The sequence below is a fragment of the Polyodon spathula genome, chromosome 8, assembly GCF_017654505.1.
Source record: "Polyodon spathula isolate WHYD16114869_AA chromosome 8, ASM1765450v1, whole genome shotgun sequence".
Taxonomy (NCBI): Eukaryota; Metazoa; Chordata; class Actinopteri; order Acipenseriformes; family Polyodontidae; genus Polyodon; species Polyodon spathula.
The window spans coordinates 1,433,293-1,454,405 of NC_054541.1; the positions used below are offsets into that span (position 1 = coordinate 1,433,293).

At 40.6% G+C, this 21,113-nt stretch overlaps 1 protein-coding gene across 3 annotated transcripts in view; it reads right to left on the minus strand.

Moving 5' to 3' along the window:
- Positions 1-14,813: 14,813 nt before the first annotated feature.
- LOC121319184 (hydroperoxide isomerase ALOXE3-like) overlaps positions 14,814-21,113 on the minus strand; it is a 30,419-nt gene continuing 24,119 nt past the window's right edge. For all 3 annotated transcript variants that reach the window (XM_041256368.1, XM_041256367.1, XM_041256369.1), the window contains 6 exons: positions 20,733-20,819; positions 18,533-18,702; positions 17,093-17,214; positions 16,717-16,817; positions 16,115-16,285; positions 14,814-15,587 (listed from right to left, as the gene is read on the minus strand). In XM_041256368.1, the coding sequence (XP_041112302.1) occupies positions 15,408-15,587; positions 16,115-16,285; positions 16,717-16,817; positions 17,093-17,214; positions 18,533-18,702; positions 20,733-20,819 (831 nt within the window). In that variant the 3' untranslated portion in view covers positions 14,814-15,407. The remainder of the gene's footprint in view (positions 15,588-16,114; positions 16,286-16,716; positions 16,818-17,092; positions 17,215-18,532; positions 18,703-20,732; positions 20,820-21,113) is intronic.

Here is a 21,113-nt window from a genome sequence, read left to right on the forward strand (position 1 = left end):
CCATCCATGATACACATGGGAAACTGTTGAAAAACCCAGCAGCATTGCAGTTCTTGACATACTCAAACCGATGCACCTGGCACCTGCTACCATATCTCGTTCAAAGGCACTTAAATCTTTTGTCTTGCTCATTTACCCTCTGAATCGCACACATACACAATCCATGTCTCAATTGTGTCAAGGCTTAAAAATCCTTCTTTAACCTGTGTCCCCTTCATCTACACTGATTGAAGTGGATTTAACAGGTTACATCAATAAGGGATCATAGCTTTCACCTGGATTCACCTCGTCAGTCTATTTCATGGAAAGTGCAGGTGTTCCTAATGTTCTGTACACTCAGTGTGTGTGTGTGTGTGTGTATATATATATATATATATATATATATATATATATATATATATATATATATATATATATAGATAGATAGATATATAATCTGTCCCGGATGATTTGATTCTTATAAGCGGTGGATTGTTAAAATTGGATGCTGTTGCAAATCTCACAGTTTTTCATTAAGCTGAGATGCAAACCCCCCACATGCATATCACACAGTAACACTGTTGTACTCAGTATGTGTTTAATGACTGTGTATTCACTTTATTGAAACACATTCTCACAAACACAAAACAAAACCACCATACTGCCCAATGCAGTGGCACAGTCACGTCTGATTACAAACAATGCAGTGTTTCCTGCATCACTGCACTATCCACGCTGCATACGCGCCTCATCATTATTGACACTCACATATTAGATTTTATTTGTAAGTTCTTAATGAAGTGACATTAAAATGCTTTCCTCTTTGAAAGAAGTTTGTGCAATTAAGAAATGGGATTGATAGAAACAAGCTGTAGAACAAGCTGTGATTGTCACTGTGTCCTGTGCATCTCATAACGTGGAGGGCAGACATGTGTTGACTTTTTACATAGCTGGGAACAAAAAAGGACAGGAATTAATTTAGTTAGACATTTAAGCAGGAAGGGTATTCTCAAACAGCTGCATTAATACTATAACACGGGCATAACGCAGTTCATGGTAAGCGGTTTTATACAGAACTGTAAACCCACAAGAGATCTACAACATGACAGTCCAGACACAGCAAAACACAATAATAAAAAAAGCCGCCCGCATTATCATTAAGGTGAACTGCACCACTGCTAACCATAAAATCACCCATCAGCCACTACTTTCTGCCGTCTTGTAATCCACAGTAACAACTGACCTGCCCTCTTGCAGTATTTATAGTTAAAAATAAACACGCTCATTAACATTTAGTGAAATGCGGGTTTCCATGCGGAACTGGGTATGGATTTTCCCGTGTGTTTCGTCATTCACACGAGTAAATTAGATTTACCCTATCCCTAACGGGCACACGCGTCGCCACTTCCCGTGTAAATTGCCCCGCATGGAAGCCCATGAGTGTCAATGCTGTTTATTTATTCATTGTGTTTATATGTCTCGTTGCTTTGTTGTCACTGTATTTACCCGGCGAAGGAAGCGTTTGTCCCGGATAACCACTCCCGTGATGAGCGGCGCTGCCATGACAACCTATCAAATCACCCGCACGGCTCCTATACTTTAGAGCGCGTCAGGAACGTTTTATTGTTTCACAAAATAACATCAATAAGATTGAGCTGAGCTGCCAGTGTGTAATAAACAAACCCTCAAATATCAGAGAATAGATACAGAGGCAAGCCTGTGTCACAGGTGGCAAAGGTGTATGTGATTTATTTAATTATATTGTTGTGATTTTTATACTGTTTTATTTTTCATTTTTCAATGTTGGAATGATTTATTTAATTTAAGCACGTTATTGATGTATCGATTTGTTTGGCTTTTACGTTTTCGTACACGCGCTGTTACCTGTTCCTATGACAACGCCACCGGGGTCTACCGCTTGAAATCACTGTTTGGATCGCAGGTGTGGACAATAATTTAATCAGCTGAGCTCTATAAAGAAAAGGACAAGGGAGGAGAAAGGAGAAAAAGGGAATCGGGATACGCAGTTCAGGAAACAAGGTCAGAAAACAAAGTGAGAAAATGAAGTTAGAACAAGGCGGAACGAAAAGAAAGATAGGCAGAAACAAGATAGGGAGAAAGCAGAACGCGGGGATAGAGAAAAGAACAAAACAGATACAAGACTAATGAAAGCAGGGAGATGGGAGTGCTGCAGGTAGCGGAACGGGACCGGGGTGTGATGAATTTGGGGTGGTGTTGGCAGCAGTACGGGACACTTGGTGTACTGGGAACGAGAATAAAGAGAAATCGGGACGTGAGGAGCTGAAGACGAGCAGCTGAGCGGCGTGGACTGCAGAGAGGTAAGAAGCAGGAGCACTTTGAGAGAGAGAGAGAGAGCTGCCCAACACGCTGCACTGGGAGTTGTGGGTCGTTTTCCACCAGCTAAGTGTTTTGTTGTGGTGCATTATGCTTAAACTGCAGTAGAGTCACACACCTTCTCATTGAGCTATTGTTACTTTTTATTATAACTTATTAGTGGAGTCTTTTCCCTGTTCCCTGCCTTACATTACAGCCAGCTAAATTGATGCCGGGCTGTATTTTACTGCTACAAATGCTGTTGGATTATACTTGGCTGCTACACTAGACAATTCTGCTAAGTTGTATCTGCTGCTCAAACTATATAATGCTGCTAGACTGTATCTGTTGCTAAACTACATAAGGCTGCTAGGTTGTATATGCTGCTAGGTTATATCTGCTACTAGATTATACTGTATTTATATATAGATCTAGATATGTGTATTGATATGTTTATGATTAATTTTAATTAGCAATTCTATTAATAGTGATCTCTCTGTTTTTACTATATTTTAATTTGTTGTGTAGATTAGCAGATGATTGTCTTGAAGTGCACTGAACCTTTGCTTTATTCTTATCAGGAAACCTATGTCGTGTGCAATGTCCTATTTTAGATCGAGAGTGGAGGCCCTGCTCTGAACCTGTGTCAATGAAAGTAGAAGGTAATTATAATAGAACAGAATTCCTTATTTTCTTTAAACATTCGGTGGCGTATTCTGGCTATATTATTCATTTTGGGGGCGCGACACCCCTGCGTCCGAACCAGCGGATAGGAGTCTGGCAGCTGTAGGTCCAGCCAGAGGGGATTCTTTTAAACAACATGGAATCGTCCTGACTGTGTTACAATACACTATTAATGAGATTCTTCATGCTTATTAAATATTACATTTTTCATTTTTTTTTTTAAGTTGAATTTGAATTTCACTGCTAAACAGGGAAACTATCTGTACAAATTAAGTGTCTGATTGCAGGGTAAGTGTCTAACCGGCATTTCAAAATTGGCTCATAGCTTTCAACACTGTCTTATGAGAGCACTATATAATTGCACATCAAGACAAATGCATGATGGTTTCTGTTACAGTATGTCAACACACACAAATTATACATGTATTTATTTCTCTGTCGCTGTATTATTTATATGAAGAAACCCGAATATAAGTATCCGCCGCGATTTCCGCATTTAAAATGACTGGTGAGATTTTGTCACGTCTTTGTAAACTGGGAATTAAAGTAAATGCTTATTATTAAATAATAGGTAATATGTCGTATTAGAAACAGTTATTACATTTTAAACAAATAATTGCACATTAAAATAAATCGCAGGACAAATGATAAATTATTTCTGTTTGTCATAACCCATATATAAAATAATGCATGTGTTTATTTCTCTTTCGCTAATACTTGCAAATATATATACAAAGAAAACCTACAAAAGTAACCAGCGATTAAATGTAAACTTTTTAAACTACGTGGCCTAAAGTTCACCTATTATTAAATAATATGAAAAACATGTTATTAATATTACAATGACGTGTTTCCGATGTTTAAAACATATACTGTAGCTTTTAATAAAGATCCTGACAACATTAAGAGTAAAACAATTTACTAGACACATTGGAAATATCGCAATAACAGTCTGTTCTGAATAAAACAGAAAGTTACGGCTTAACGTTGCCTTTTAAGCCTTAAGATTCGCGCATGCGTAGAAAGGCTCAAAAAGCAACGTGGCTACCTGCCTCAACGCCTCACTTTCCCTAAGGCTTTGTTGTAGGATCTCCTCCACTGCTGGGCTGAAGGTGTGGCCTGGTGATATGGGCGCGTCCAACAGCGCGGCCTTATCAGTGAAAGGCACCCTCGCCTGTGACAGCCACTACTTATTTCCCGTGACACCGGTTCCCACAGCCCCGCCAGGTGACCTTAGGCACCGCCTACAGGCCTCATCTCGGACGAGAGGCAGGACCCTCCCTCGGCGTGGTGGATGTGCCCTTAGCCAGCCCACGCAGCAACAATCGCGATGGCGGTTCCAGGGTTTCCACCCAAGACACCCGCCCACGCTAGCCCCATCCCAACCTCAGCTGCCCCAACAGGGCCCCTGAAGGCTGGCGGCATCAGAACTGATTCACAGCACAACAGCTGCACTACTGGCGCGCTTGCACCTCTGATGTGTGGGTGCTTTTATGCTCTTCAGTTTCATTTGGGAACTCCTCCTTTTCGTGATGTCACAACTACTTTTGGAATGGACCTGCTTCAGGCCTCGGTGCTATTTTCATGTTCCCATTCATCCACAGCACAGGAAATATCTCCGCTTCGCCTTTCAGGGAAATGCGTATGAGTTTTCCGTGCTGCCGTTCGTCCTCTCCCTAGCTCCCTGTACATTTTCAAAGTACGTAGACGCTACACTCTCACCGTTGAGGCTGCAAGGAGTCAGAGTGATGAATTACCTCGACGACTGGTTGATCTGTTCCCAGTCACAGGAGGGAGCGGTGGCCCACGTGGTGCTAGTGATGGAGCATCTAATGAGGCTGGGCCTCACCATCAACGATGCCAAAAGTCAACTGAAGCTGGCGCAGTGCATAATGTATGTCGGGCTCCGGCTAGACTCCACCAAGATGCACACATACCTGTCGGGTATCAGGGTAGCAGCTTTACAACACCACCTCTCCCTAGTTTTAGCAGGGCTCGAAGGGGTCCCTTGTTTTGTGCCAAAAACTTCACGTCTGATGGCAGCAGCGGTATCATCCATTGAGCTGGGTTTATTACACATGCGCCTGCTACAGGCGTGGCTCAATGCTTTCAGCTTGCATCCCAAATGCAACAGGCACTGTCAGCTGACAGTGTGTCTCTTGTGTACGGCGTCCCTGCGCTGGTGGAGGATTCCCTCTCACCTGTGTCGGAGTCTGAATGGGGGCGATTTACACCCGCAGGGTAGTGACGATGGATGCCTCCAACTCGGGACAGATGAGGATAGAAAGTTGAATCTTCTCTGCCCAGACAGGGCAAGAGCGCTGCGTCAGTCTGACCAGTCTCTCCATGCAGCGACTGTTGCATTGGATTGCAGACACAGCCTTGACTGCGTATGATGGTGCTGACTTACCCCCACCTGGGCGGATAGCCGCACATTCCACGAGAGGTGTGGCGACGTCATGGGCCCTCTTCCGAGGTGCCTCCATGGCCAAAATTTGTGATGCGCCTAGCTGGGCTACCCCTCATACCTTAGCCAGGTTCTATCGGCTGAATATGGTAGATCCCTCATTGCCCGCTGACCTTGGTCAGGCAGGACTTAGCGTCCCTCATATGCTGCCGTTCTTTCTTCCCTCGCGACAGCTCTGGTACATGTTTCCCATAATGTTGTTTTGGTGGCCATCTTCAAATTGAAAGGAACGCTAGTTTACCTACTGTAAACCTGGTTCCCTCAAAGAGAAGATGGCCACCAACCATGTCGCTTCGGTCAACATCACGGTTTCATCGTGAAAGAGGGTGATTCTTCCCCTGCGTGATGGTTAAGTACACCTCTGGAGGTGGGACCGAGGGGGAAGTGGGCCTATCGGCAGCTTTTACATAGGAGCTCAGTGACATTTACCAATAGACAGGAGTGTATCCCATAACAATGTTTGGTGGCCATCTTCTCTTTCAGGGAACCAGGTTTGCGGTAGGTAAACTAGCGTTTAAGTGTTAGTCCATTTTGTTTCATCTCTTTGTTTTCGCTACCAGTGCCGTGCCCTGTGTTTTGTTCGTTTTGTTCACCTTTTTCATTTTGCAATAAACCGGCGCAAGCAAGTGCATTTACCATATCGCTCGCAGTGCTGGGTGTTTTCTAATCACCTGCATACCGTTTCTGATCTGCGTCTTGAAGGCGCTACTGTCCCGGTTCTGACACCACGTGTGACAGTTTGGCTTCAATGATGATGTCAGACCAGAAGAACCCTGGTAGGGCAGCTTTTGTATATATGCTCAGTTATTGACTGTCAGAGGGGCTCTTTTCATTCGGTAATGGTTGTTATTCGAATGGAAAGGGAACACCCAGCACTGCGAGTGATATGGTAAATACGCTTGCTTGCGCCGGTTTATTGCAAAATAAAAAGGGTGAACAAAACACAGGACATGGCACTGGCAGCCAAAACAAAGAGACAAACAAAATGGACTACACAGACTGTTATTATGATTTATTATTACCTCCGTCTCCAATCCCGTTCTCCATTCACCGAACACACAACCCCCGAGTGAGTGAAACATGCATGCCTCTGTGCAGCTGTACTGAGACTCGAGTGCTAGTCAGTCATTCACTTAGAATCTCGGTACAACTGCACGTGAATTAAATTAGCACACTATATACATTTAATCTGCATGTGGAGTGATGTGCAGTCCTCGTGCCTAAATACAATACAAATATATTTTAAATCACTCGTGTTACCCATTTATATCCTGTGTACCAATGAGTATACACCAACATTAACACACTACATACAATGCATGAGAGTTTTATTTATTTCAAGAAAACAATGCCATACACAAAACAATCTGACAAAAGAGATGCATGAGAGTTGACAGACTGAGTGAGTGAGGGCCCAGTTTTAAATAGTGAGCATGCATCCTGGTTTTAGCTCTTAATTTGTCGCTGAATTGCACAAAGACATTTGTGTTTAGATTAGTGGGGACTGACACGTGTGTGCCTGATGTTAATGCACTTGAATCTGCTTTGTTCTGTAAGTCTCCCTGGATGAGGTTTTCTGCCAAATAAATACATGGTAATGTTGGCTGTTGTAATGGGAGGGTAATGTTTAATATAACTGTGAGATTGTACTGTTTGAATATGTGTGAAATATGGTTCAGTTCTGTCTAAGAAATGCTTGATGGCACACTTTGTAAATGAAGGGATTAGAGAAAGGAGATGAAGTGGGCAAGAGTAGCAACATGCTTAAGATGCATCCAATTTATTTTTATTGAGGAACATGACATGTTGTATGGTGTTGGGATTAAGTCTGCTCCTTTTTTTTATTAATGAGTTCACCAACTTCAGGAAATGTGCGTTCACATGGTACTGATGATGCCAGAAGGCAGAGGTATTTCCGAGCTAGCTCAAAGAGTTGGGGATATGGTGTACAGTTCAATGCCCAGTAATGCAAAGGGTCCCCACTCCGATCCACATACGCATCACTCATGTATCACTGAACTTCCACAGAGGCATCAGAAGTGATACTCTGTGCACTCCTTGTTGAACTGACTTTGCTGTCAAACAGGTGCCACAGACCCTGGCTTTCTGACAGGGATGGTGCTGGGGCTGATCCCGTTGATGTAGAGGGTGTTGTGGTTCTGTCTTTCAGTGAAGCCCTGATCACAGAAGCACACTCCGCAGTTAGGATTTTTACAGCTTCTTGTGCATTGGGGCTGCTCCAAAATGCCAGGAATTTAAAGCGGGGATCAAGCAGAGCGGAGAGAGCCAGGAGTCTGACAGTCTCTATTGAATAACTTTAATATGCATGTATGTTTAAATTCAAAATAATAAACAAATTATTTTAAAAGCAACATACCTGGTTCAGTAGGGCTACGTGCTGCAGCAGCAGCAATGTTTCCAGCCCCAACGCTTCCAGCCCCACCTTGATGCGCGTCACGTTACACAAGCCACATTGCACCTTGTTGGGAACAACCAAAGTGAAGTGCTGCCACACCCAAGAGCGGCCTCCTCTGCCTTCAGCCATGGCATACAGATTATTACATACAGGTTTAAGCACTGCAAAGGTCCCTAGAATTAGGCAATATGCGCCATTATTTGAATACAGAACGGTTTAACATCCACCATCAGTTTCACTGCATGGATGTTAATTCAATCTTTCATCTGATAATACCGCTAGTGTTAGTGACAGTATACAACAGTGTTTCACGGTCTAACTACTTCGTCTTGCTTTCATCTTTGTAGTAATTCATAAGAACACTCTGAACGAGACATTTGCCTATCATTGGCTTATAAGCACTTACATCGGTATTTCTGTGACTCTTGTGTTTCATTTCAGCTAGGGAACCAATCACAGGTGTCAGCAACATTTCACAAAGGCAACTTTGTTTTGTTTGCTTGATTCAAAGCTGAAACGAACCCCAGTAATATGCTGGCATGTGTTAATAATTAAGTGTCTTTACTTTTCTGGTCTGAATATACTTTAAATCAATGCTTTACAGTACACCAGTTAGTTACAGTGCCTATAGAAAGTCTACATCCCCTTTCAATCTTTTATTTATAATGTTTTTTTCAATAAAAACTTTTTTCTTTAACAGTGTGGAGTATAGTGTGTAAAGTGGAAAAAAATCCTCATTTAAGTGCATGAAACTCTGTGGCATGACGCAACAAAATGTGAAAAAAGTTCAAGACGGTGTAGACTTTCTATAGGCACTGCATGTTGAGGATGCAATGTCATGCCCTTGCTTGTAGGTATTTCATTGTGTCACACACACATGCACATTGATAGTGTATATGGATATGGTAAGAAATGATCCATTTATAACCCGTATAATAATAATAATAAGATTAAATAGAAATGTCCCTGAATGAATGAACAGGTTTAAACATGGAACGCAGCAAACGTGGCATTACAGGGATTTACTTGATGCTCGTTCCAAAAACACGTTGTTAAAGATTATAATTTTCCAATGAAATATGGACGAATCAGTGAGAATGTGTTTAATATTTTTATATTGCATTACAATACAATTGATATACATCTTGCTTTGAGCGCGAATTGCTATCCCACGTCTCCCAAGAATAACAATCTATAAACATGTGATACTGCCGCATATAAATTGGAGAACATTTTAATGAATGTCGCCTATTGTCAAACTATTTAAAACACAACACATAACTTTCCAATTATATTTATGCTGTTTTACACCATATATACAGTGGTTTGCAAAAGTATTCAGACCGCTAACCAATTCTCTCATATTACTGAATTACAAATGCTACATTGAAATTTTGTTCTGTTTAATATTTTATTTTTAAATGCTGAAACTCAGAATCAATTATTGTAAGGTGACATTGGTTTTATGTTGGGAAATATTTTTAAGAAAAATGAAAAACTGAAATATCTTGCTTGCATAAGTATTCAACCCTGTGCTGTGGAAGCTCCCAGTTTGCACAGATGAAAGAAATTGCCCTAACAAGGACACAATTACCTTACCATTGACATCCACTTGTGAACCATTAAAGTTGCTGTCACATTTTCTGCATAAAAACCCCACTGTTGAAGGATCATTGGTAAGGCTGTGAATCTGAAGGAAAATTAAGACCAAAGAGCATTCTACAGAAGTTAGAGATAAAGTAATACAAATGCATAGATTAGGGAAAGGGTACAAAATAATATCCAAGTGTGTGGATATCCCAGTGAGCACAGTTGTATCAATAATCAGGAAGAGGAAGCTGCATCACACCACCCAGGCACTGCCAAGAAAAGGCCGTCCCTCAAAACTCAGCGCTCAAACGAGAAGGAGACTTGTGAGAGAAGCCACAGAGAGGCCAACAATCACTTTGAAGAAGCTATAGAGTTCAGTGACTGGGAGTGGAGTAATGGTGCACCAGTCAACCGTATCAAGAGCTCTGCATAACACTGGCCTGTATGGGAGGGTGGCAAGAAAGAAGCAGTTACTCAAAAAGTACCATCTGAAAGCACGTCTGGAGTTTGCCAGAAAGCATGAGAGTGACCCAGCTGCGATGTGGGAAAAGGTTTTGTGGTCAGATGAGACCAAGATAGTTTTTTGGCCAAAACTCGAAGCGCTATGTGTGGCGCAAACCTAACACTGCCCATGCCTCAAGACACACCATCCCTACAGTGAAGTATGGTGGTGGCATCATCATGCTGTGGGGATGCTTCTCATCAGCAGGGACTGGGCATCTTGATACAATTGAAGGAAGAATGGATGGAGCAAAATACAGGAAAATACTGCAAGAGAATCTGCTTCAGTCTGCTAAAAAACTGAAGCTTGGGAGGAAATTCACCTTTCAGCAGGACAATGATCCCAAGCACAAGGCCAAAGCAACACTGGAGTGGCTCAAGAACAAAAAGGTGAATGTCCTACAGTGGCCCAGTCAAAGTCCAGATCTCAATCCCATTGAAAATCTGTGGCACTATTTGAAAATTGCAGTCCAAAAGCATCGACCAACCAACCTGAACAACCTGGAGCAAATCTACCAAGAAGAATGGGCCAAAATCACTCCGACACTGTGTGCAAAGCTGGTACATACTTACCCCAAAAGACTTAAAGCTGTTATTGCAGCGAAATATGGCTCTACCAAGTATTAACATGTGGGGGTTGAATACTTATACGAGCAAGATATTTCAGTTTTTTTATTTTTCTTAAAAATATTTCCCAAGATAAAACCAATGTCACCTTACAATAATTGATTTTGAGTTTAAGTGTTTTACGATAAAATATCGAACAGAACGAAATTTCAATGTACCATTTGTAATTCAGTAATGAGAGAATTGGTCAGGGGTCTGAATACTTTTGTGAGGCACTGTATATATTTCAGGGTGACACAGCAATGCCTTAATACTTGTTTTTCTGTGTCGGTTCAGACGGTAATATAGCTATGTCACAAAGACAGTTGTAGTGGGTGACGTCAGACCAGAAACAGGAACCAACACAGAATAAACAGAGAGGTGGAGTTTGGTGAAGCTGAGCGCTTGTTTTCGTTCATCATTTAATATTGAAACAGACAGAAAGTAAGAGGTTGAAAGAGAACCAAAACACAGGAAACGGCACTTGAGCTAAAATAAATATAAAAACAAAATGGACTCCACAGACAAACACGGTGAGCTGCTATTATTTACTATAACTATGACTATTACCTCCGTTTCCAACCCTGTTCACCACTCACCGAACACACAACCCCGAGTGAGTGAAAACATGCAGCTTTTATGCAGCTGTACCGAGACTCGATTGCTAATCAATCATTCAATTTGAGTCTCTGTAAAACTGCACGTGAATTAATGAAGTGCAATTACATTTTACCTGCATGTGAAGTGCTGTGCAATCTTCGTGCCTAAATACAAATATACATTTTAAACACTCGTCCTCGGAACCCATATTGCATCCCATGTACCAATGACTATACACCAACATTAACACACAACATGCAACATACAACACAGAAATACACACGGATGGGGCAACATTGCCACAAGCTGTCATTAAACACCAGAAGGAGATGCATAAGAACATTGTTTCAACAGTAGTTTTCATCGTCATCCAAACGCACAAGTATCATCATCTCATCTCTGGTGCGATGTCACGCATATGGGACAGGACAAACGAAAAGCTTGCTGACATGGGAATTTAGGTTCAGATTGGGCTTAGACCCTTTGCTTCAAAACCCTTTGCTTAGATAGGTCCGACACGGATTTGAACATTCGGATCCCTTTCTGCCATTCCTACAGTATAGCTCTGCCGTGACTGACCTCCCCGGGCATAGAATGGATATCGACACTTTGCATGGCAAGATCAACTCGATCAAGAGACGGAAGGAACTCACAAGGCGCAACACAGGCACTGTTTATACTAGCAACCTAAACAACGTACCTGGAACCTTGCCAGGCTTCCGTGCTGCCCACATAAGATGCAGCACATGGTGCACTTACTGCATCATATAGGATGGAACATTTTTTATAATTTATGTGCCACAGGGTTACGTCATTTGTTTGCTTCACATGAAGCAGTGGTCATTTGAATCACCTGAAGTAGTGAATCCCTGAATCCCTGACTGATCCGGAGCCTCAATGAGCTCCTGTGGATGATTTGAAGTCTAATTGATGCAATGAACCCTGTGCATGATTTGAAGCCTCAATGAAGCAATGACCCTCATGAATGATTTGAATCCCCTCTCCAAAACTCACAGGCATTATATTAGCACAGCATTAATGGCTCTTAGTTCAGTGTATCGTTGGTGTCTCTCAGATGGCTAGATTATTACAGAAAAAAAAGCATATTACATATATATGATGCAAACCGATCGGAAGCCTCAATGAGCTCCTGTGGATGATTTGAAGTCTAATTGATGCTTTGCCTCACTAAGCTAATAGAGGCACCACGGATCCCACGGTCAAAACACAAACAGCAACAATATATACAACAATATATACATTTCACTGTTTTAATGCTTTAAGGTGTAACGGTGTTTTTTCAATAGTATAGCAATTTGATATTGATACTTTTACATTTATTTTGTTTATGTATCACAACACTTCTTTCATAAAGGTTTGAAAACACATTTTATTAACAATTCTTTCTGAAAAACATCTCAAATATTCATTACATTTATTTTTATAATAATTAAACTGATAACACTATGTAACGCAATTTTTGTTCCTGGGTAGCAAGTGTTATTTCTTAATTTCTTATGCCTCAAAAGTATAGAGAATAGCTATTATTTCCCCACAAACTTTGCTTTTGTGACCAAGACAGTGATATTTCAAAATATCACTATTTCCAATGAAAAAACGGGCGGATTTGTGTCTTTTCGTTCACGTAAAGTCAGAAAAAAAAACATATTAATCCAAATTAACATGTATTTATACTAAAGTAATACAAAAATGACTACAAAAGATTTAGAAGTGAGTAGTTTTTACAATACAATCGAGATTTACAATTATACTGTAAATTTATTTGGATTTATATGTTGTTTTTTTCTGACTTTATGTGAACGAAAAGACACACATCCGCCCGTTTTCTCATTGGAAATAGTGATATTTTGAAATATCACTGTCCTGGTCACAAAAGCAAAGTTTGTGGGGAATAATAGCTATTTTCTATACTTTTGAGGCATAAGCAATTAGAAAACAACACTTACTACCCAGGAACAAAAAATAAATAAATTAAAAAAATTGTTACACGGTGTAATAATTAAACTCCCCCAATTTCACATTGTATTAGCCAGCATATATATATATTATATACATACATATATACAGTACTGTGCAAAAGTTTTAGGCAGGTGTGAAAAAATGCTGTAAAGTAAGAATGCTTTCAAAAATAGACATGTTAATAGTTTATATTTATCAATTAACAAAATGCAAAGTGAGTGAACAGAAGAAAAATCTACATCAAATCAATATGTGGTGTGACCACCCTTTTCCTTCAAAACAGCATCAATTCTTCTAGGTACACTTGCACACAGTTTTTGAAGGACCTCGGCTGGTAGGTTGGCCCAAACATCTTGGAGAACTAACCACAGTTCTTCTGTGGATTTAGGCAGCCTCAGTTGCTTCTCTCTCTTCATGTAATCCCAGACAGACTCAGAGATCAGGGCTCTGTGGGAGCCATACCATCACTTCCAGGACTCCTTGTTCTTCTTTACGCTGAAGATAGTTCTTAATGACTTTCGCTGTATGTTTGTGGTGGTTGTCATGCTGCAGAATAAATTTGGGGCCGATGAGATGCCTCCCTGATGGTATTGCATGGTGGATAAGTATGTGCCTGTACTTCTCAGCAGTGAGGAGACCATTAATTCTGACCAAATCCCCAACTCCATTTGCAGAAAAGCAGGAACCTCCACCATGCTTCACTGTTGCCTGCAGACACTCATTCGTGTACCGCTCTCCAGCCCTTCGGCGAACAAACTGCCTTCTGCTACAGCCAAATATTTCAAATTTTGACTCATCAGTCCAGAGCACCTGCTGCCATTTTTCTGCACCCCAGTTCCTGTGTTTTCATGCATAGTTGAGTCGCTTGGCCTTGTTTCCATGTCGGAGGTATGGCTTTTTGGCCACAAGTCTTCCATAAAGGCCACTTCTGACCAGACTTCTCCGGACAGTAGATGGGTGTACCAGGGTCCCGCTGTTTTCTGCCAATTCTGAGCTGATGGCACTGCTGGACATCTTCGATTGTGAAGGGAAGTAAGCATGATGTGTCTTTCATCTGCTGCAGTAAGTTTCCTTGGCCGACTACTGCGTCTACGGTCCTCAGCATTGCCCGTTTCTTTGTGCCTAAAACTTTTGCACAGTACTGTGATATATATATATATATATATATATATAATGTGTAAATAAGATGAATTGAAATTAATTTAAAACGTAATTTGACAAACAGTACATTCTTCCTTCCAGTTCTAGCCTACATCAATGAAGCATTATTGATTTGTAGTAAAGCATTGTATTCATAGTTTGTCTTCTTTTGTAAATATACCATCACAATGTTTCAATAGTGCACCTACGACACCGTCAGCAAGATTTTGCTCCGTGAGCTTGCTTGACTGAATACCTTGAGCGTCTGCAACGTAGAAGTACTGCTGTTTGTGTCACACGATGTATTGCTTCATGCGAACCAATTGAACCTTCACTTCACAGCACTGTTTGCATCAAATGGTTCAAGACGGGTCGAAGAGGGTGAGGCTTTGTACCCATCACTAATGTTTTCATCTTGTACCTTTATTTTTTCACCTTTATCACAGATCTTAGTAGATGTGCATTCTGCAATCAGTTTCCTAATTAAATACTGTATGTGTAATAATGAAACAATAATCGATTGAAAATTCTTTATTATTCAAAAGCAAGAAGCAAATGCAACTTCAGATATAATTAAAGACATACAGGCGCATAGGCCAGTACATAGTAATATATCTGCATTGAGCAAACTTTATTTTTAATAGTTGATTTATAACATGCAATAGGTAAATTTCAAAACAAGTAACAACCCTAATCCCAACCTTAATTAATCACAAATAAGCCTGAGAAGCAAGCCACTAAAGGATCCACTAAGTAAAGCACATTAAACATGTTACTATGGCACCTTACTCCTTTATTAACCAGCCACAGATAATGCTCATATAGGGAAAGGAAACTCAATGAACCCCAGATTATAGGTCTCAAGGTTTTCTTTTGAACATTAATTTTTGTTTTGTTTCAATAAAGGTTTGTTCATTTATATTGGACAACAGATGATTTAGCATAAATGGGTTAGACTAAAACAAAAGCCATGAATGATTATGGATTTGAGGCATTTCATTTGATTTCTTATTCCTCCCCATATTCAGATTTAAGAGAAAACATCAAAACAGATGGATCCCCAAGACAGTGAATACGGGGCGGAGTTGTTCAATTTTTACTCTGGCTTATTTATATAGCCACACTGTTCTCCATGAGCGATGGACGCATGTAAATGTATTCTGTTTCAATGCCTTCATTACGATGGACTATTTCATTGTCAATCGTGTCCAGAGCCTTCTGGAATTCTGAAATCAGATCTACGGGTTCCTTCTCTGTGAAGCGTTTTTCCGGGTAGCACCCCAGTTTAACCTGTAAAAGAGAGGGTGCTCATTACAATGACATGAATTACATTACTACCAGGCCTGCAACTTGTTTACTTATGTTAACTACCACATCGGACTCTATTCTGTAAGTGAAGCAAACCTCTAAGAATGATGCAAAGCCCCTTTGTGCAGATTTTCTGGGGTCGAGAATCGATCGCAGTGGGTGCAAAGAGACGTTCAATTGATTCTGTAAACATGATTTAGCACTCATCGTGCACCACTGCGGTAACGCTTGGGATCGGTACTAATTTTGAGGTGTGGCGTTGTTAACATACAACGCTAACTTATCCTTTATGCTTTACTATGCCTGTGTACAATCAATAATCATATTAAATACAACCCCTGGTTTTATTGCTCAAGTTATTTTTAATGGAAAAGATAATGGGAATCTGTTATTTTAGATACACAAAGGAGCTGAGGAGAATCCTAATCATATCTGTTAAGCTCGTACGTGTATTATTTCATGTCACTGCGGGGGGAATGCTTGTTAATATTATAAAAAGTGAAACTCACAAAGTCACTAGACGGGCGGGTGAGCAGCCATACAGCAGCCAGACAGCTGACGGTGCTGCTGATATCCGCAATGCTTTCCAGGATGTCAGCCCTGGTGGTCTCCCCCTTCTTGGTGGGAGGAGGGTGTCGCAGGGTGGGACAGGCATTGGGCATCCAGGCACAAAAGTCAAACTGAGGGATACAGTGTGTGGTAGGATTATTTCACTAGTTCTATACATGCGGGGCCTCCTGTATAAACTTCTTTGAACTCCTGTATCTGAAATCTGTCCAGCACTACTGGTGAAAAGGATACAAGTTACCAATGTGGAAAAGATGGTTATAAGCTGGCTATAAGTGTAATACAACTGAATGTATGTCATACAAGATGTAATTTAGTTCAATATTTTCTGTTGTTTCTCTCCAAATGTCACACTACCACAAACAAGCCTAACCAGGAATCTTTCACAGCCACTCACTTACAGCATATCCAGTCATTAATAAGGGTGTGCAGGATTCAGATTTGAAAATGTGCGCTTGCATGTCACAGGAATACAGGACCAAACCAGAAGTGAGGGTAAAAACAAGAAAGCAGCAGAATTTAGAATGTTTAGCTCAGACCTCACCTGTCCATTGTTGACTGCATTGTGCTGCGCTGAACAGGTAAATAGGACCATGGTCAGAAACTTGTTCAGGTCATTAACAGTGCTGAATGAGTCTGGAATACCTGTAAGAGATGTTGCAACACACAATCAAACACTAACTTCATCATTATCAAAAGTGATGCTCTGCTAGGGATGACAGCACTAAAAAACACATTTGAAAGAAAATCTGATTGAATGAAAACCTGCTAAACCAGTATTCCAACCTCACGATGCACATGTATACACATACCGGATCTTATTACTTTCACTACATTTAACTTTTCTTTCTTAGAAGAGGGAAATAAATCATCTATTGCCCACTGCTGCTTAGGTACTGATAAACTGAACAATATCTCACCAGACTCGATCCTTCCCTGGAAGCCCTCAAAAAAGATAGCTTTTATCCAGCTCTGCAGCTCTGTGTCTTCACACACATCACTGTCATTTGGGTAGTAATGGTGAAGCAGGCCCTTCACAAACCTGACAGGAAGAAAATAATAACCAGTAAGTCCAATTGATCCAATTATGTAATCGAGGGCAAAGTTGGAACAAAAGCCAGGAAGGACCGGAATTGCCCACCCCTGCCCTATTTGCATATATATATATAATTTGAGACATGTGCTTTGGACTTTATGGGCCTGTTCATGCAATAGTCAGCATTTTGTGAAAGGGAGACCTACACACAGAAACGAATGGGGCTGCGTGTCAATAGTTAAAATGAAATGGATATATACCTGTTCATATGAAATACAGCAATTACATTTAAAACCAATACGTTTCACATTAACAGGGAATGTATACATTCAATAAAACTGTGGTGGTTTCAGTGTTTAACTTCGGTTTAACCAAAATGCAGATGAGGTAACACTGATATTCGTAGTGCTGGTCATGTTGTCACGGACGAAGATTGGCCGAGCGGGGCTTAACCCATAGCTGTGTTTGTGCTTCTCATCTGAGTGAAACTCTCCAATTTCATGTGTTCATCCAATATGAGTGACAGAATCTCGCACATGGGGGAATAGCGGCATAAAAAATGCACACAGCGCATGACACAGAGAAGAAAAGATGAAGAGGAAGGAGAAAGCGGGAGCAGCTTTAGAAAACATACCAAAACAAAAAAAAGATGAGTGAGCCAGGGCCATGGAACAGACCCCCCCCCCCCCCCCCCCCCCCCACAGGCAAACAATAAACAAATAAATAGATCCGTCTCTTGTCTAGATCTCGCTTATATTTCATGAACAAGCTTGTGTAAATAATGTGTATATGTTTTGTTTTGTCTGGCAGGGAAGTTGTTATTACAAGCCTATTCTCAGTATATGTTTCGTTTTGTCTGGCAGGGAAGTTGTTATTACAAGCCTATTCTCAGTATATGTTTCGTTTTGTCTGGCAGGGAAGTTGTTATTACAAGCCTATTCTCAGTATATGTTTCGTTTTGTCTGGCAGGGAAGTTGTTATTACAAGCCTATTCTCAGCTGCTGCTGACTTGGTGTTGATGATACATTTTTCATTAGGCCTGTTTTGGAAATTACAAAAAAGTATTTGCATCCCCTTACCATAGTATAACAACGTCATCACTACATCGCTTGCATTTATTTTAACATCTGATCAAATTAGGGTCTTAAGAGTCTTTATTAACCATGCAAATATGCTTGAGTGAACAGTCAGTAGAAAGGGTTAAGAATGAAGATCACAGTATAGTAACACACAGATAAAAGGTTGTTTATATGCACATTAGCAGGGTGAAGATAATGGCTGCATGTTTACATATCTCAGGTGTACAGTTTGCTGGCAGTCTCACCCGCTGATCGCAGCCCACAGTTTAAGGCCATCGTCTCTGTAGTAATAACCGGGTATGTCTTGAAGCCCACGAGCTGTAATGTCTTCTGGCAGACAGAGGGAGCTATAGGTCAGGGATGCTTGAGCTTTCTGCAACACTATGATCTTTCCTTTTCCTCCAGTGCTGAATCCCTAGTTCAGAATTAAATCATGTTCAAAACAATTACATTACTGTAGTTTTATTTTTTTTCATACATTTTCTCAGGTATTTATTCTCAGTTTAGGGCTGCATTTATCAGTTTTTGCTATAAAAACACCTTACACTGGAAAGACCTCAATTTGCTATGCGTTCCAGAGGTTGCCATGTGGTAAATTGCGCTCTGCTTTCTTGTATTTTCAGTGTTCATTTGAATTATTTAGTGCAGATTTTAAATGATGTATGCTGACAGTGCAGAAAGGTTCCCTGGCATACTCTCCTGTACGGATTGCTGGTTTGTGTGTTTGTGCATTTTCCTTTTAATACAATTTAAAATTAAGATTTTGTACACAACAACAGTCTGGAGAATTTTTAGTTAACCAGTTTGATACTGTAGGTGTGGGAAAAAACCCAACCAACAAAATTACTGGATGTAAAAAGACATAACTACGGTGGCCCGAAAGGGCAAGGGGAACATTTTAAAAAAGTGGTGCGCAAAACTAAAAAAGTAGTGCGCAACATTTCCGAGAATAGTGGAGAAACTTAAAAACAAGTGTGCCGGAAATAAAAACGACAATGACTTCCGGCACACTTTTTCATTTAACCACTTTTTTTAAATGTTCACCTTGCCCTTCAGGGCCACCGTACAGAACAGACATTCCTGATTATTTTCCTGATAACTCTACCCCCACAAGGTGGCAGGAAAGTTGCAGCTATTCTCTGTATTCCATCAAGAACAAGGCAGATTCATTTTTCCAGTTGCATGCCTTGACTACCTTTTCCAAAGCGAGGCAATGGGATGCAATTTGGATCACTGCATGAGGTGAACAGAAAGGACACAGACGATACGAGTTCTTACACTCAGATCTACACATATTTAATAATGATATTAAAACACAATGATAGTATTAATATTATGATATTACTGTTTAGTTATTTTTCTTTGATGTGAATTATAGGGCATGCAATTGATGCGTTTCATACATAAACACCACTGCTGGAACGGCGCAGCACCGACTGTGAATCAAATTTAAAATCAATCCACGCAAGCGATGGCTTATTCATTCTGATTTGTCTAAATGAAAGTTCACATCTATTGGGTGTACTAAACACAGACACAATAGACCGATCCCAGCTGCCAATCAAGTCCTGCAATTTATCCAATGGCATTCAGCCCTGAGGAACATGTGACACTTTAGGCAACCGGCGGCCATTTTCTCAGACATCGCCCAGAGCTAGGATCGGTGTATTGTGGTCTAAATTTGTTTTATTATCCACCAAAACCAGCCAATCAGTAGCTTGCACCAGCTCTGTCGCATCAGCCACACAGCCTGTCAGCTCAACTAGTATAGAGCTCAGACAGCACGTTTCAACAACAAATCAGGACATGAACACACTTCACTAATATTGCTCCAGATACCTGGCACTTTCCAGAGCTCCGAGTTATTCCTTTAATAAAGTTAGTTATTTTTTCTCTAATCAAATACGTGAATCTTTACAAACAACAGATTGGTTTTCAGGACTCAGTGGAAGGGTAAAAGGGGAGATTTAAGGAGAGAATCTTAGAAACAACATTTATAAATCTTTGAGATACAAGTTGCATCTTTGCTCTAACCTGTCTGTATGCTGAAGCTGTGATTACAAAGGGCTAGCCATGTATATTCAAAACTTTACAAAGGGCTAGCCATGTACATTCAAAACTTTTCAAAGGGCTAGCCATGTATATTCAAAACTTTTCAAAGGGCTAGCCATGTACATTCAAAACTTTACAAAGGGCTAGCCATGTACATTCAAAACTTTACAAAGGGCTAGCCATGTACATTCAAAACTTTTCAAAGGGCTAGCCATGTATATTCAAAACTTTACAAAGGGCTAGCCATGTACATTCAAAACTTTTTAAAACAAGTCAATTTTTTTTTTTTTTTGGTTCTGACACAGCTACATATGTTTGCTTTAAATCTGCTGTTGGTAAGTGTTAATGTGCATGCGCTGCATATACAATGGATCTGCAACAACAGAGTCTGACCTTGTCAAAGATTCCACCCGGACCCAACAGTTGATTCCTTGCCATGATATTGATCTGCAGAGTGTATCGCATGTGGGGAGTCAGGAGCTATGAAATAAAACAGAGATGCATGCATTTTTAAAATTCTGTCTGAAGTCAATATTGGCACACTGTACAAACACTAATTGGTGAAATCAGTGTGGTCTATTTAAATGACCTAAACTAGCGGGTGGCAACCTTGGCACTTCCAATCCATTCCATTGCAAGATCCAAAATTATTTAATCGACCCTGTTGGAGGTCAACTCGGTAATTAAGGATCTCGTTAATACAAAGTCCTGCAATGGAATGAAGTGGTGATGCCAAGTTTGCCCTGTCCCTGACCCAAACAATTGCAGACCTTA